The following is a 16,617-nucleotide window of genomic DNA, read 5'->3' on the forward strand; positions in this document are numbered from 1 at the left end:
AGTAGCCATGAAAACCAGCAGTCCTACAGACACTGGAGGAGAACAGGTTTAGTGCTACCCAAAAGCTCCATCCCTAGGAAACTGTCATTATTTGATCTGTCTGACAGTACCCTGGAAGCCCTCATTCACAGAGATTCTATTTGACTTGAACTGGAGTTCACTCATATAAAGAGCCTTTCTCCTCAGGGCAATTGTCAAATATAATCAGTAGCAATTGTTTAACACCACAGATGCCTGAGGCAGTGATCACAAGAGAGGCAAAACATAACCTGATCAAAATGCTTAAAAGGTAAAGCTGGAAAATCATGTATATGGGTGTGTGAGGGCTGGGGAGGGTACTGTCTTTGAGAAGTAAAATATATTCTTGGCAATTTAGAAGATCATGCACATGTTCAGGGCTGTGCATGTGCCCAGAAATGACCTGATGAAACCCTAATCTCTCACCTCTCGCTGACCTTGAGGCTTTGGGATAGTTGGAAATGAAGGCAAAGCCAGAGTTGTAAACTCCCTGTAGGGCTCAGAAAACATGCCCAACAAGCACACAGAGATCCTTAGCAAAGACTGGGAGACTTACTGGTTGAAGACATTTAAAGGATATATAAATCCAGTCATTAGCAAGTCATTAAGTTAACCAAGAAGAGACTCTGGTGGTCTGACAAAGAATACAGACTTTAACTCAGGAGAGTAACTAAACAGAAAAAAGCAATAGCAAACAATGAACCCTGAGAAATAGGGGGGAGTTTGATTTATAGAGTTCCATGTTATATTATTTAAAATGTTCAATTTTCAACAAAAAATATTATATACAAAGAAACAAGAGTATGATCCATACACAGGGGAAAAGCAGTCAATAGAAACTATCTCTGAGGAAGCCCAGAAGTTGGCTTTACTAAACAGAGACTTTAAATCACCTATTATAAATATGTACAAAGAACTAAAGGAAACCTTGCCTAAATATCTAAAATAAAGTATGGCAACATGAAAACAATGTCTCATCAAAGAAGGAATATCAATAGGCAGAAATCATTTTTTAAAAGAACCAAATAGAAATTCGAGTTGAAAAGTACATGGCAGAAATGAAAAAAAATTCACTAGAGAAGCTAGCAGAAGAAAGAATAAGTGAACCTGAAAATATATCAACTGAGATTATCATCCTAAAGAACAGGAAGAAAAAGTAAAGAAAAATGAATAGACTCTCAGAGATCTGTGGGATACCATTAAGCACAACAAAATAGATATAATAGGAAACCCAGAATATGAGGAGAAATGGCCAGAAAGAATATTCAAAGAAATAATGGACAAAAGCTTCCATAATTTAAAGAATTGCAATCTACACACCCAACACCCTTAAAGAATTCCAAACCACATCCATCATAATCAAACTTTCAAAAGACAAAGATGAAGAGAGAATCTTTAATGCCATACAAGAGGAAGTGATTCAGCAAGTACAAAAAATTCCTCAATAGGTTTAACAGCTGATTTTGCTTCAGAAACATGAAGCTAGAAGGAAGTGGGATGACTTATTCAAAGTGCTAAGGGAATTTCATAATATTTGCATATTGTACTTCAACTTTTTCAAGTAAGAATTCAATTTCAACAAAAAATTCTCTTCAAAAAGGAAGAAAATTAAGATATTCTTGGATGAACAGAACAGATCATTAGCACAACTTCCCTACAAGATATATTAAAGAGAATCCTTCAGTTGAAATGTAAGGACACTAGACAACTCCCAACCACATGAAAAAAAAGAAAAAAGAAAGCACAAATAAATATAACAACAGTATAATTTTTTTCTCTTATTTCTCCATCCTTATTTCAAATAAAATTACATAAAGCAGCAATTATCAAACTGTGTTGATGAGGCTTTATCACATCTTTATACACAAAAGATGTATTTGCATGAAAATAAAATCATTAAGAAGAGAGGGAATGGAAGTAAATAGAAGCAAAAGTTTTGTGTGCTATTCAAATTAAATTTGGTATTAATCTATACTAGATTGTTATAAACTAAGATGTTAACTGTGAACCCCAGGACGACCACCACTAAGAAAATAACCAAAAAATATAGTAATAGAAACAAAGGCATTAAATGGTACACTAGAAAACAGTTAACACAAAAGGAACTAATGCAGAAACAGAGAAACAAAAAAGACATCACATGCAGAAAATAAATAGCAAAATGAAAGAGGCAAATTCTACCTTGTCTATGATTACATGAAAGGTAAACTGACCAACTACTCCAAGCAAAGGCAGAACTTCATAAAATGGATAAAAACTATAATCCCACTATATGTTGTCTATAAGAGACACACTTCAGCTCCAAAGACACAAATGGGTTGATAGTAAAAGCATGGAAAAAATTAACTATGCAAGCAGTAACCAAAAAAGAGCTGCAGTAGTTATACTCATATCAGACAAAATAGACATTAAAACAAAAATTGGACTAGAAACAAAGGACATTTTATAATGATACAACAATTAAAAACACATATGACATAAATTTTAAGAAAATATATGTGCACTTAACAGAGTTCCAAAACCCATGAAGCAAAAAAAGATAGCTATCTCTTCAAGGAAGATAAGTAAATGACCAATAAATTCATGAAAATGTTCAAAATCACTAGTCATTAGGGAAATACAAATTAAAACCACAATGAGATACCTCTTCACATCCACTAGGATGACTATAATTAAGAAGATGGACAAAATCAAGTGTTGGGGAGTATCCCAAAAAATGGGAACCCTCACACTTTGCTACTGGAAACATATTAATGGCATAGTCACTGTAGAAAAAAGTTTGGCATTTCATCAAAAAAACTAAATAGTTACTGTAAGATTCAGCAATTCCTAGGTATATACCTGAGAGTGCTGAAAACATACAGCAACCCCAAAATTCATACAAGAGTATTATACATACAAGCAAGAGTATTAATACATACAAGCAACATTATTCGTAATAGCCAAAAAACAGATACAATCCAAATGTCCACCAACTGAAGAATGGATTAGCAAAATGTGGTATATCCATACAATGGAATATTATCTGACCATAAAAAAGAATAAAGTACCAACAGATGCTACATGAATAAATCTTATAAACATGCTAAGTGAAAGAAACCAGATCACAAAAGGCCACATATTATATGATTTCATTTATATAAATGTCCAGAATAGGCAAATATATAGACCTAGAAATTCAATCAGTGGTAGCCAGGGTCTCGGGAAGAGGGAGGAGGAAAGGCAGCTAACAGGTATGGGATTTCTTTTCTTTTTCTTTTTTTTAAGATTTTTTATTTTTTTATTTGACAGAGATCACAAGTAGGCACAGAGGTAGGCAGAGAGAGAGGAGGAAGCAGGTTCTATGCTCAGCAGAGAGCCTGATACAGGGCTCAATCCCAGGACTCTGGGGATCATGACCTGAGCAGAAGGCAGAGGCTTTAACCCACTGAGCCACTCAGGCACCCCTGGTATGGGATTTCTTTATAGGGTGATGAAAATGCTCTGGAATCAGTGGTGATTGTTTCACAACTTCATGAATATATAAAAAATAACTGAACTGTACACTTTAAATGGGTATATTTTATATATGTGAATTATATCTTAATTTTTTTTAAATTAAAGATTCAGGATAAAAGCAAAATGATAGAGGGTGTATCATATGAATATATGAATATCGTAAGAAAGCTAGGGGACTGTCTTAATATAATACAGAGTAGACTTCAGAAAGAGAAAGATTACCCAAGTTAAAGTGAAGCATTTCATATTGATTAAAAATTTGATTTGTCAAATTTCAAAAATCAAGAAGATATAAGAAAATTAAATGTGTAACCAATTAATAAGATACTATCAAAGTACATGAAAACGAACTGAATTTCATTACTCTCCTCTTAGTAACTGATAAAATAAGCAATCAAAAAATCACTAAGAGTATGGAAAATGTGAACAACAACATTCAAATAATTTGACCTAGTTGACATTTATGTAATACTCCATCCAAGGATGTACTTTTTTTCTAAGCAGAAGGATATACTTTTTTTCTAAGTGCACATGAAAACATTTATCAAGAAAGATGATACTGTGAGCCATAGAAGTCTCAACAAACATAAAAGGACTGAAATCATGCAGACTATATTCTCTAGCCCTATTAAATTAAATAGAAATAAGTAACAGGAAAATACCTGAAAAAAACCTAAATATTTGGAAATTAAACACTGTATTCCTAAATCACTCATATGAGTCAGAGAAAAAATACAAAACAAATTAAAAATTATCTTGGACTGCATGAAAATGAAAAGACAATATATAGAAATGTGTTAGATATAATTAAATCACTTCTAAAAGGTGTATTATATTATAGCATTAAATCTTAGAAATTCACTTTAATTCTTTCTCTGCAGAAAAGGCATTTGACACATATAAGCTCCATTCATGATAAAAGCTCTAACAAACAGAGGACTGCAGAAAATTCTTCAACTGATAAAGAATATCTATGAAAAAGCCTGAATTTGATATCATACATAATGCTGAAAGACTGGATGCTTCCCCAATATCAGCCCCAAGGTCAGTATGTCCATGCTCAACACTTGTATTCAACAATGTACTATTATAAAGGTCCTGGCCAGTACAAAGGACAAGAAAAGGGAATATATATAGATTGAAAAGAAATAAAACTGAATATTTGTAGACAATCTAATTGTAGTCTACACTGTACAAAAATGCTACTAGAAATAAGAGTCTGATGTCACAGGATATAAATTCAATATGCAAAAAATCAATGCTATTTCTCTATACCAGCAATAACACTTATAAAATGAAAAAATTTTAAATACCATTTACAGTAGCATTAAAACCTGAAGTATGTAGTACTTAGAAATACATTTAAACAAATTACGTGTGAGTCATGTCAACTGAAAACAATAAACACTTCTGAAAGAAGTAAAGAAATAAACACTTCTATTGTTTTATTGAAAACAATAAACACTTCTGTAAAAATAAATGTATTTTTACATCTATACATTTTATAAAATGTATATATGTCTATATGTCTATTATATATATATATTATATATATATGTCTATTATAATGTCTATAAAATGTATAGATGTAAAAATACATCAGGTTCATGGACTGAAAGACTCAATATTGTTAAAAAATCAATTCTCCCAAAACTGGTCTATAATTTCAGTGCAATTCCAAGAGCTAAAAAAACCCAATGGAGTTGACAATCCAGAGATAATTTTACTTCAAATGAAAATTAAAGTAATTTATAAAATCTGAAAACAATTTTAAAATAAGTAGTTAGGACTTTTCATCTGGGGGAGGGGAGGAATTAAAAAAAAAAACCCAAAACTATAAAATTAAAACAGAGAAGGAAAATACTTGGCAGTCATTTAAAAAGAGAGACTAGGGACAGCTGGCTATCTCAGTCAGTAGAGCATGACTCTACTGATCTCAGGGTGTGAGTTCAAGCCCTACATTGGGGGTAAAGTTTACTTTAAAAAAATTACAAATTAAAAATTAATAAATTAATAAATATGAAGACAGACTATATGAGAATCCTTGAATATGTAGTCAGTGAAATTAAAAATCTCAATATAGGAGTTTTGGGTTTTTTTTAAGATTTTATTTATTTATTTGAGAAAGAGAAAGCAGGAGACAAAGTGAGCAGTGGAGGACGAGCAGAGGAAGAGGAAGAAGTAGGCTCCACACTGAGCAGGGAGTCCAATGTGGGGCTCCATCCCAGGACCCTGGAATCATGACCTGGGCCAAAAGCAGATGCTTAACCAACTGAGCCACGTAAGTGCCCCTGGGTTTTTTGTTTGTTTGTTTGTTTTTGAGAAAGAGAGAGAGAGAGCATATGCACACCCAGGAGCAGGGGTGAGGGGCTTTGAGAGAGAGAATCTCAAGCAGATTCCATACTCAGTGCAGAGTCTTATGCAAGGCTTGATCTCATGACCCTGAGATCATGACCAGAGCTGAAATCAAGAGTTGGGACTCTTAACCAACTGAGTCACCCAGACACCCCTCAATACAGGAGATTTTAAAAATTTAACTTAATAATTTAATAATATAATCCTGAAGAATTCCCTAGAACAAGATATAAAAGTAAAAATTTTACAACAAAAAAAGCACTTAAGAAATGTGGAGAATAGATAAAAGTTCCAATATATGTCTAATAGTGTCAGAGGAAAAAAGAAAACAGGAAGGAAAAAAATGAAATTCAAAGACATAATAGCTAAGAATTTAACTAGAACTGAAGAAACCCACACATTTCCAAAGGGAAAGTACACACCCAGTACAAAGCAGAGTAAGTAGAAATGAATCCAGTTCTACAGATCACAGTGCACTAGAGTACGTCAAGAATAAAGTGAAATACATAAACACAGTGAAAATTTTAATATATCTCCATTACAACCTGGTAGATCAGGCAGACAAAAAGATTAATATGGAATTAAAGATATTTTGGAAAAAATAAACTCCATTTGATAATGGTTGTAGAGACCTACATCCAAAAAATGAAGTTATATGTAATTTTCAAGTAAATAGAGAACATTCACAATAATTGGATAAGTATTAGGACACAAGAGAAATCTCAATGGAAACAGTATCATGCAGATGTCATTCAATACCCCCATGCAATTAAATTAAAACATCACAATAAAAGATAGTATGTTTGTATATGTGTAGGTAAGTATATTATGGGACACGGGAGTATGTACACATATATAAATCCTATGCATCTTGAAAATGAAACTAAATCCTAAATAGTTCATAAGCTAAAGTAGAAATCACAATAAAAATGATAAAAATATTTAGAACCAAATAATTTTAAAACAATATTATCAATCCTTTTGGGATGTCAGTTAAGCATCACTTGGAAGCAAATCAAGTGCCCTAAAGACAGACAGTAATATAAGAAAAATATTAAGAAATGCAGAGAAATGATAAAACAAAATTCAGATTAGTGAGTAGCCAAAGGGCAGAAGGGAGAAAGGATTCTATTAGAGAGATCTACAGGAGGCTTCACCTTCATCCAAAATGTTTTACTTCCTAAGCTGATAGGTAGGCACATGGGTGTTCATTATGTTGCTCTTTATAATTTTTTGTATGTCTAAAATATCTTAAAATAAATGTTTTAAGAATAAAAAAACAAGGGACCCTGGGTAGCTCAGTGGGTTAAGTGTCTGCCTTCAGCTCAGGTCATGATCCCAGAGTGGAGTCCTGACCTGGCTCCTTGCTCAGCAGTGAGCCTACTTCTGTCTCCTGCTTCCCATGCTTGCATGCTCTCTTTCTGTCTCTCTGACAGTTAAATAAAATCCTTAACAAAAAAAAAAAAAAAAAAAGGCAAAAAAACCCACCGGAATCTTAATGAAACAAGTATCTGACGCAGATAGCAAAACCTCATGTATGAACACAAACAAAGATCATAAATAAAAAAATAAGCCAATCCAAATACATAAAAAATAATGCATTCTAACAAAAAGAATTTACCATAGGAATATAAAGAGTGCAACATTGCAAAATGGGTCCTTTTAAAGACTATGGGAACAATATTACATGATAATCTCAAAAAGCATTCAGTATAATTCAATGCCTCAGGATGTTTCCAAAATGAAGAACAGAAGGGAACTTTCTTAATTCAGTAAGTGAAAATCTTAGAGCCAATATTACATTAGGCTGAATTATATGAAATTGTCATGGCTTTTTTTTTTTTTAAGTCAAAAAATAATCCATTGTCAGCAAATTTGTTAAGATTCAATATAATACTGGTGAAACCTCAGAAGCACAATTTAAATTAAAAATAAAGAGACAAGTATATCTACTATTATTCCTACTGTTTAACTTTATACCAGAAATTCTGCTCAAGGACATACAATAAAGGAAAGAAAACAAAACATTGAACAGGAAAATCAAACCGTCTTTATCCATAAACAACATAATTTTCCACATAGAAAATCCAAATAATGACTGGAACTAATGTGAGATTTCAGCAATGTGCTGAATTCAAAATGTGTGAAAAGACATATAAGAATATTCATAGAGGGGGGACGGCGCCTAAGTGGCTCAGTTGATTAAGCATCTGCCTTTGGCTCAGGTCATGATCCCAGAGTCCTGGGATTGAGGCCCATGTCTGGCTCCCTGCTCAGCAGGGAGCCTGCTTCTTCCTTTCCTTCTGTCTGCTGCTCCCCCTGCTTGTGCTCTCCCTCTCTCTGAAAAATAAATAAAATCTTAAAAAAAAAGAATATTCATAGGAATATAATTTTTAATATCCCCAAACTGGGAAAATGTCCATCAACAGTAGAATGGATACAAAGGAACTGAATAGGCAGTTTTCCAGGAATGGCATAAAGATGGCTACCAGGTACATGAAAAGATAGTCAACATACTGTCATCAGAGAAATGCAAATCAAAACCGCAGTGAGATATCACCTCACAAATGTTATAATGGCTATTATCAAAAAGACAAGAAATCCTAAGTGTTGGCAAGGGTGTGGAGGAAAGGGAACCCTACCGCACTACTGATGGTAATGTAAACTGAATCCAGCAACTGTGGAAAACAGTATGGAAGCTCCTCAAAAAATTAGAAATTGAACTACCATATGATCCAGCAATCCCACTGCTGGGTATATATCCAAAGGAATTTTAAAAAGGATCTCATAGAGATGTCTGTACTCTGATGTTCATTGCAGTATTACAATAGCCAAGATATGGAAAACGACCTAAGTGCCCAACTGTCCCTGAATGCATAAAGATGTGAGAAGATGTGAGATTATACATATATAATCTATAGCCATAAGGAAGCAGGAAATCCTTCTTTGATTTGAGACAAACTGGATGGGCCTCGAATGCATTATGCTACGTGAAGGAAGTCAGAGAAAGTCAAATATTGTATGACACCACATATATGTTGAATCTAAGAAAGATAAACTCAGAGAAGCAGAGTAGAGTTGGTGGTTACCAGGGGTTGGGAGACATAGGGAAAATGGGGAGATAATTATCAGTCAAAGGATACAATCTTCTAGTTGTAAGACTGACAAGTCTGGGGGTCTGATGTACAACATGGTAATTATAGCTAGTACAGTCTTATATACTTGATATTGCCAAGAGAATAGATGTTAAACGTCCTCACCACAAAAAATAAATGATAACTATGTGACAGGATGGAAGTAGTAGCTAATTAGCTAATCCTATAGCAGTGATCAGCCTGCAATTTATAAATGTATCAAACACATCTTTTTTTTTTTTTAAGATTTTATTTATTTGTTTGTCAGAGAGAGAGAGTCCGCGCACAAGCAGGGGGAGTGAAGGCAGAGTGAGAAGCAGGCTTCCCGCTGAGCAAGGAGGCTGACACAGAACTCCATCCCAGAATCCTGGGATCACGACCTGAGCCGAAGGCAGACACTTAAGTGACTGAGCCACACAGGTGTCCCTACAATAGTAGGGACAAATAAACTTGTTGTACACCTCGCATTTATACAATATTATGTGTCAATTATAGCTCAATAAAGCTGGGGAGAAAAAACCAACAGAATGATTAAGAACTATTGTTTTACAAGATGACAGGGTTGAATTCTCACTAAAAACTAGACATTAAAAAGTTCATACTGTGGAGAAAAAGATTTCAAGAATTCAAATTATATTGTGATAGAAGTCCTGATAGCTGTTACCTTTGGGAGAGGAGGGCACAAAAGGAGTGGCTGGGAGGGATGGAGCACAAGAGTGCAATGTGGGGTGCTGATATTCTAATTATTGATCCAGGTGGTGATTACACACTTCAGATTTGTGAGTATACCTGCTGCATATACAATTCTATAAAGAGTTAACTTAAATCAGTAGCATTGATTTGTTCCCCAGTGAGAAAGAAAAGAAAAGAAAGAAAAATGTATTTGCTAAAACAGCAAAAACAAAGTGAAAAAATAAAGTTCAACTAGATCGTTGAAATTTATATTACATATAACTGATAGGTTAGTAGCTAAGAAATAGTCAACAAGAAGAAAAACAAAAACAAACAAACAAAAAACACTAGAATTCCTAAAGGCAAAGAATATAAACTGGCTATTCACAGAAAATGAAACCTCTTGGATTAGACTAAAGTTATGTAACCACAAACCAAGAAATGCCTGGGGGCATCAGAAACTGAAAGAACAAGGAAGAATCCCAATCCCACCCCTCCCACCCCTCTACTCCCTACCCCTCAGCTCCCAGCCCTTCATCCCCTACCCACCTCCAGAGCTTTCTGAAGGAGTGTTGCCCTGCCGAACTTGTATTTTGGACTTCTGCCCTCCAGAAGTACAAGGAAATAAATTTCTGTTGTCTTAAGACATCAAGTTTGTAGAAATTCGCTATAGTAGCCCTATGAAATCAACACAACCACCTGAGCCTCAGTAGTTCCATTTCTAAATCTAGTGCCTGTAGCACTGGGTCTGTATTCCCTCCTTTACAACAGATAGTTTGCAATTTACTATACATGTGACTAAAAACTAAACCAATGCCCTAAGTAAAAACAAAACAAAACAAAAACCAGAAATAATTTATAATAAAATATCTATTTTTAAATGTAAATGCCATGGCAGGACTAAGCTAGAAGATACAGCATTTGAATCTATACACGGAATCTATGTAAAATGGACAGTTTCTAAACCAGAATGACAAGTGCCCATACTGGCAACTCGAACACAAACAGTGCTGCCACTGGTGCCACAATTTTCCAAAAAAGTAAACTCTTAGCAGATTTTCAAACAAAGCAAAGTAAACTCTTTCCTCAAATTACACTGTAATTGTATTCCTAGAAAATCCAATGTATTTTATACCACCTTGCAAAAAAAAAAAAAAGACTTTGTGTTTATACATAAAACAGATTCTTAACCTTTAATAATTGTACGAAGGTTTTCACCTACACATTCAATAGGACATTCAAGTCATGCAGAATACCAGACAACACCAGCAGGAGCCCTAAACACTAAGGTAAAAAAAGGTAGCCCAACAAATTTCACTGGCATTTAAAGGTCTATCAAAAAAGAATATAAATTAATCACTATTATAAAAATAAATAGTATTATATAGCAATTAAGGAAATGGACTTGATCTGCAAGAATCAACACTGACAAATTTTGGTAACTGAACTGGAAAAAACAGGTATGGGATACATAGAGTAAAATACTACTTGCGTAAAGTTTTAAAACAAATCAATAATACAAGTAGCACACAGACATGCACAAATATACAGTAAATGTACAAAACCAGAATGAAAATAATACACTCCAAATTCAAGACATTGATTGCCTCACCTTTAGGAAGGGAAGAAGAAAAATGGGTCAGGAAGGTGTGCAAAGGGAACTGTAGCACAATTGTGAGACAAATCACTCCACGGAAAGCTGGAGAAGGATCACAAATGTTCAAACGAGTAGGGATCAAAAAGGACCCAGATCTGTTTGCCCCAATGTTATCAATAATTTGATGAGGTAAAGAGGTGAAGGGAGTATACAGAAGAAAAACAAGGAATTATATATCTAAACTAACCTCAAACTGACACTATTCAGATAAGGCAAATTGGCTGGTTTCACTGCCCAGGCACTAGGCTTTATTATTCTCTTTCTGATTTTTTTTTCATTCTCCCAAATAATGTCAAGAAAAATGAACGACTTATTAACAAAAAGAAGAGAGAAGAAACAGCAAAAATACTTTTTCATATCTCAGATAAGATGTATCAACTATTAAAAGCGTAAATGATAGGAGATGTAATTCTTTTGCTGCTCTTGAAAGACAAGTAACTTGGCCTATTTTATCTTTCTCCAAAGATTCATTGAGAAAAGTCACACCTTCTTCCTAGCAATATATTTTCTCTCAAGTCATAAGGCTCTGTGGAGCAACACAAAATGTTGTGTTATACACTAAAGCCTTTCATGTTTACTATGTTCTTGCTATCATATTACCACAGTATTAAACATGAGATTACTACCAATACAAGACCACAGCAAAACACAATCGTGGAGGGAGTGGGGGAGGAGGAGAATGGAGTGTCACTTTTTTTTTTTTCTTTTTAGATTATTTATTTATTTATTTGACAGAGAGACTGATCCCAAGTATGCAGAGAGGCAGGCAGAGAGAGAGTGAGGGAAGCGTGCTCTCTGCCTAGCAGAGAGCCCGATGTGGGACTCGATCCCAGGACCCTGGGATCATGACCTGAGCCGAAGGCAGAGGCTTTAACCCACTTAGCCAACCAGGTTCCCCTGGAGTGTCACTTTCAACAGGCACACAGAGACCAAACATCTAATTTCCAATTAACAGGAATCGGGAACAAATTAAATGTTACCACAAAGGGAAAATTCAGGCAATAATATGACATGGGATATTCTATACCTGAGCGTGGTATCTTCAAAAGGCAATACGCACAGAAAGAGTTGTACAAGAATGAATGTCCATAGTAGCCTTCCCTACAGCAGATGAGTATGGATGGGAAATAAGTTTGAGGAGACAGAGCTGGATGTGTGACCGCTCTGAGTATATCATTTTGTAGGTTTTTACTTTTATACCATGTAAACATAAAAAATTAAATTGAAAAGAAAACACTAAAATTTAAAAGAAGATGCTAAGAGTATCTATGGTCATATAATTCATCTATTCAATCAAGGCCAAATTAATCAAGCTTGCTTAACTTGTCTGGTTGCTAATGGGTCTTTTTTGCTCCTTCTCAGCATCAGAGCCATCTAACAGGCTTTCTGCTGGTCCGAAAACTTAGCTTCTTGTTGCAGAGCTGCCCCTAAAGAGTTGTGCAACCCTAAACAAATAACTAGCCATGCTAAGCCTCACCTGTGAAACGGAATTAAATTCAGTGACAGCTAAGATTCTGAGAACTGTAAAATTCTGACTCAAGTGTTTGTTGAAAAGAGTTAAATAGCAATGTTTGCACCTACATAATTTCTTCAGCTTCAACGGACACAGAACTCCATTGTACTAAAGTAAGTCACTTTCTGCAGTACAATCAACACTGAGGAAGAAAGGTACTGAAATCAAAAGTATTTCTGCAACTCTTTCTGGTAGTAATCAGTTACAACGAAGTACTTCCTCTGGAAGATTCTATTGGCAGTGCAGGGGAAGCAGCTGCACTCACTGGGCTGCTAAGCCCCATTGGCTGACGGCGGAGGAAGCAGCGGTCAGTAACAAAGTCTGGTGAGGCAGGGCGTGCCTGAGGAAGCGTTTGACTAACTGTTCCAGGCCAAGACCTTTAGGAAGCTTCCTGTATTCTTTGATTAAAGGAATCTTACTTTACAAAGAAGTTGCTAATCTTTGGCCGCTGTGGGATGAGCACTGTACCTTGCCACAGAACAGAGTAAAATCTCTGTGGCTTTAGAGATAAACCAAGAGTGCCAGAAACATTCTTCCCCTCCACCCTGCCTCACAATCTGTCCTACCCAGCCTTGCCTTCCTTAAGACCTAACAAAAGATCTAGAACAATCTTGTGACCTCCAGGGAGGTAACACCGACTGTGTTACAGCGGCCTCATTCTTTTTTTTAAAAGATTTTATTTATTTATTTGACAGAGAGACACACAAGTAGACAGAAGGAGAGGGGGAAGCAGGCTCCCCACTGAGCAGAGCCTGACGCAGGGCTCGATCCCAGGACCCTGAGATCATGACCCAAGCTGAAGGCAGAGGCTTAACCCACTGAGCCACCCAGGTGTGCCCAGCGGCCTCATTCTAATGTGAGGAAGGTCAGCCAGGAAAGCAGGGCATGGCCAAGGTGGGGTTAAGTGGAGAAAGAAGCCATGGGCAGGAAGAAGTAGGGAGAGCTTCTTGGGGCAGCGCTCAGAGGTGTGGTGTTGGATACAGAAGTACCCTCGCACACACATACCTGCCCCAGTTTTGCTGAGAGATCAAAGAGTTGAGAGATAAGAGGGCTTGGGAGAGGTAGAAGGAGAGAAAAGGGTTTGAATGGGGGAATTTTGGCTCCAAACTGCTGGCATGTCTAAAGTGGGGGTATGGAGGGACACCTGGGTGGCTCAGTTGGTTAAGCGGCTGCCTTCAGCTCAGGTCATGATCCCAGGGTCCTGGATCGAGTCCCACATCGGCTCCTTGCTTGGCAGGGAGCCTGCTTCTCCCTCTGCCTCTGCCCGCCACTCTACCTGTGCTCTCTCGTGCGCGCGCTCTCTCTCTCTCTGACAAATAAATAAAATCTTTAAAAAAAAATGGGGTTATGGAAAGGTTCTCTGGGGATTTCCTCTAGAAAGAGAGGCTGGAGCTTTGTCTTAAGATGAGAATGAAAGGGGTCTGTAAAAAGTGAAGAGGAGGGAGTTTAAGAACAATTGGAAGGGTCTTCTGAAATGATTAAAAGGGATGCAGATTTCTCATGCCATGGAGAGGTCCAACCTCTCTCACTTAAGGAAGGGCATGGGAGCTCAAGACCTCAGCTGGATTTCCACAGCAGGTCTGGGGACAGGATCCTCTTGAACAAGTCTGGAAAGTGACTGTTACTGGTCCTCTCCAGCAAGTTCAGAGAATGAGCAGTTTCTCTGTAAAAGTTGGTGCCTTTCTTGGAGTGACAAGAAAGATAAGGGATTCAGGTACCTGAAATGGTTTCTGAGGGGCTGACTCTGGGGGAGATGACAAGGTGCTCTGTGCGATATTGACGCAATTTGGTTGCTGGGTGTGAGGATTCCACATTGAAGACAGAGTAAAGAGTAAAGAGTAAAGGCTCCTTCACCAATCAGAAGCTTGGAAATTTGTCTGAAAGAATCTGCCTGCAGTGATTTGGAAAGAAAAGTCTCCCTTGACGACCGGAGAGAAACGGGACTCTTAGAGAATAGGAGCAGAGAAGAGGAATTTAAAGAGAAGCTCCTCCATCCCAATTCACTGGAAAGTTAGGGGCAGGAGAGGAGGGGCTTTCTGAAGTGGTCTGGAAATGATCTGATGGGACCCAAACTGGAAGCTGGGATAGAGCGAGGAGAGCGGAGGTGGGAGGGCAGGAAGGGGGGCAGGGAGCCGGGGGGGGGGGGGAATAGCTCTGCGTGGCTGGAGTGGGAGGGCCTTCAGGATTTTGAAGTAGGAGGAGACAGAGGTGACGCGGGTCCACAAGGCTCCCGAGGGTTGATTCGGAGGGTAAAGTTGGTTCGAGGTGACTCGGGGTTCAAAGAGGTGAATAAGGGAGGCGACCCCGAGTAAATGCCGTTGGCTCGCCGACACCCAGGCCGGGGGAGGTGAGGGGTCGCGACCCGTACTCACAGAGCGGATCTCCAGCGCCAGGGCGCATTGCAGCGCTTTCACCTTCGGCATCTGCGCGGGGTAGGGCGGCGGGGAGGGACCCCGGCCGCGGGCCCGAGTGAGACGAGGAGACGCGGGGCGGGGCGGGGACGGGGAGGAGACGAGGTGGCGGCGGCGGTGGCAGCTGTGGCCCCCAGGCCGGGGCCCGCGGTCCAGCCTGGGTCCCGCCCGAGCAGCAGCTGTGCGCGGGGCGCGGACTCGTTGTCATGGCAGCCAGGAGGGGCGGAGCCGGAAGAGAGGCAGGGCGGGGAGGCGCGGGAGCCGCCACTCCTAGGCTAGAGGCCGGGGGCGGGGCTCGGCGAACGCCAGAGGCGGTGCCACGCGGGGAGGCGTGGCTTCCGAAGGAGCGGGGTGGGGCGGGGCAGTTCTTCTGTGACATCAAACCGTGGGCTCAAAGCCAAACAAAGGAGAGAATAGCTAACCGTTTGCGTAGTGGGACAGTGCCCAGATGAGAGAGTTGGACTCAGGAGCTCTGAGTTCCAAGGTGGCGATGGCACCTTGGGTTAGTAGAGTCCTAGTGCAGCCTCAGTTTCCTCAACTGTAAAAGAATAGTAATTATTATTGATTATTTATTTGAATTTCACAGTAGTTTACAAAGCCAGCATGAAATGAAATTGAAGATTAGAGAAGAGGTTTGCCCAGAAGAAGGTAGAACCAGGACTGGAACTCAGGACCTTTCATATAAAATCTGTGGCCTCCCTGAGAACTGAGGTGTGAATCAGATCACGTTCTTCCTAGTCTCCTACTCTGTGGTTCTGTTAGTGTGTCCCCCTCTCCCTTCAAGCTTCCCCATTCACTGAGTATTCACATGTACTCAATGTACATTGCTTAAATTGACTGTCAATGCAGAGCCAACAATAAATCCATTTGGAAAAGGCTTGGGCCATAAACCATCAAAGATGACAAGAATCTAAGAGATTGTCCAATCCAGTCTTTTTAAAAAATCATTTTTATTGTAAAATACATTATACATAGAAAAGTGTATAAAATATGATCATCTTAAACAATAAAACAAATACCTGTGCAACTAGTACACAAGTTAAGAAACAGAATATTACTAGCACCTTAGAAATGCCCCAACCATTGCTTGCCTTCCTTGCCCTGGGAGAAACCACTCTCCCACCCCCTGACTTTTGTTTTACTAATCCCCTTGCTTTTCTAAATACTTTTGCTATTAATGTATGCGTCAAGGCAAAGGGAGAGAAAGAATCTTAAGCAGGCTCCAGCCCAGCATGGAGCCAGACATGGGGCTTGATCTCACAACCCAGAGATCATAACCTGAGCCAAAATCAAGAGTCAGATGCTTAACCAGCTGAGACACCCAGACACCCCTTATGTGTACATTTCTAAACTAGATGT

At 38.2% G+C, this 16,617-nt stretch overlaps 1 protein-coding gene across 3 annotated transcripts in view; it reads right to left on the minus strand.

Annotated features, from left to right (window-relative positions):
• Nucleotides 1–15,429, minus strand: part of SPATA6 (spermatogenesis associated 6) — a 155,808-nt gene extending 140,379 nt beyond the window's left edge. For all 3 annotated transcript variants that reach the window (XM_044238190.1, XM_044238191.1, XM_044238189.1), the window contains exon 1: nucleotides 15,220–15,429. In XM_044238190.1, the coding sequence (XP_044094125.1) occupies nucleotides 15,220–15,270 (51 nt within the window). In that variant the 5' untranslated portion in view covers nucleotides 15,271–15,429. The remainder of the gene's footprint in view (nucleotides 1–15,219) is intronic.
• Nucleotides 15,430–16,617: the final 1,188 nt, after the last annotated feature.

The sequence above is a fragment of the Neovison vison genome, chromosome 2 (genome assembly GCF_020171115.1).
Source record: "Neovison vison isolate M4711 chromosome 2, ASM_NN_V1, whole genome shotgun sequence".
Classification (NCBI taxonomy): Eukaryota; Metazoa; Chordata; class Mammalia; order Carnivora; family Mustelidae; genus Neogale; species Neogale vison.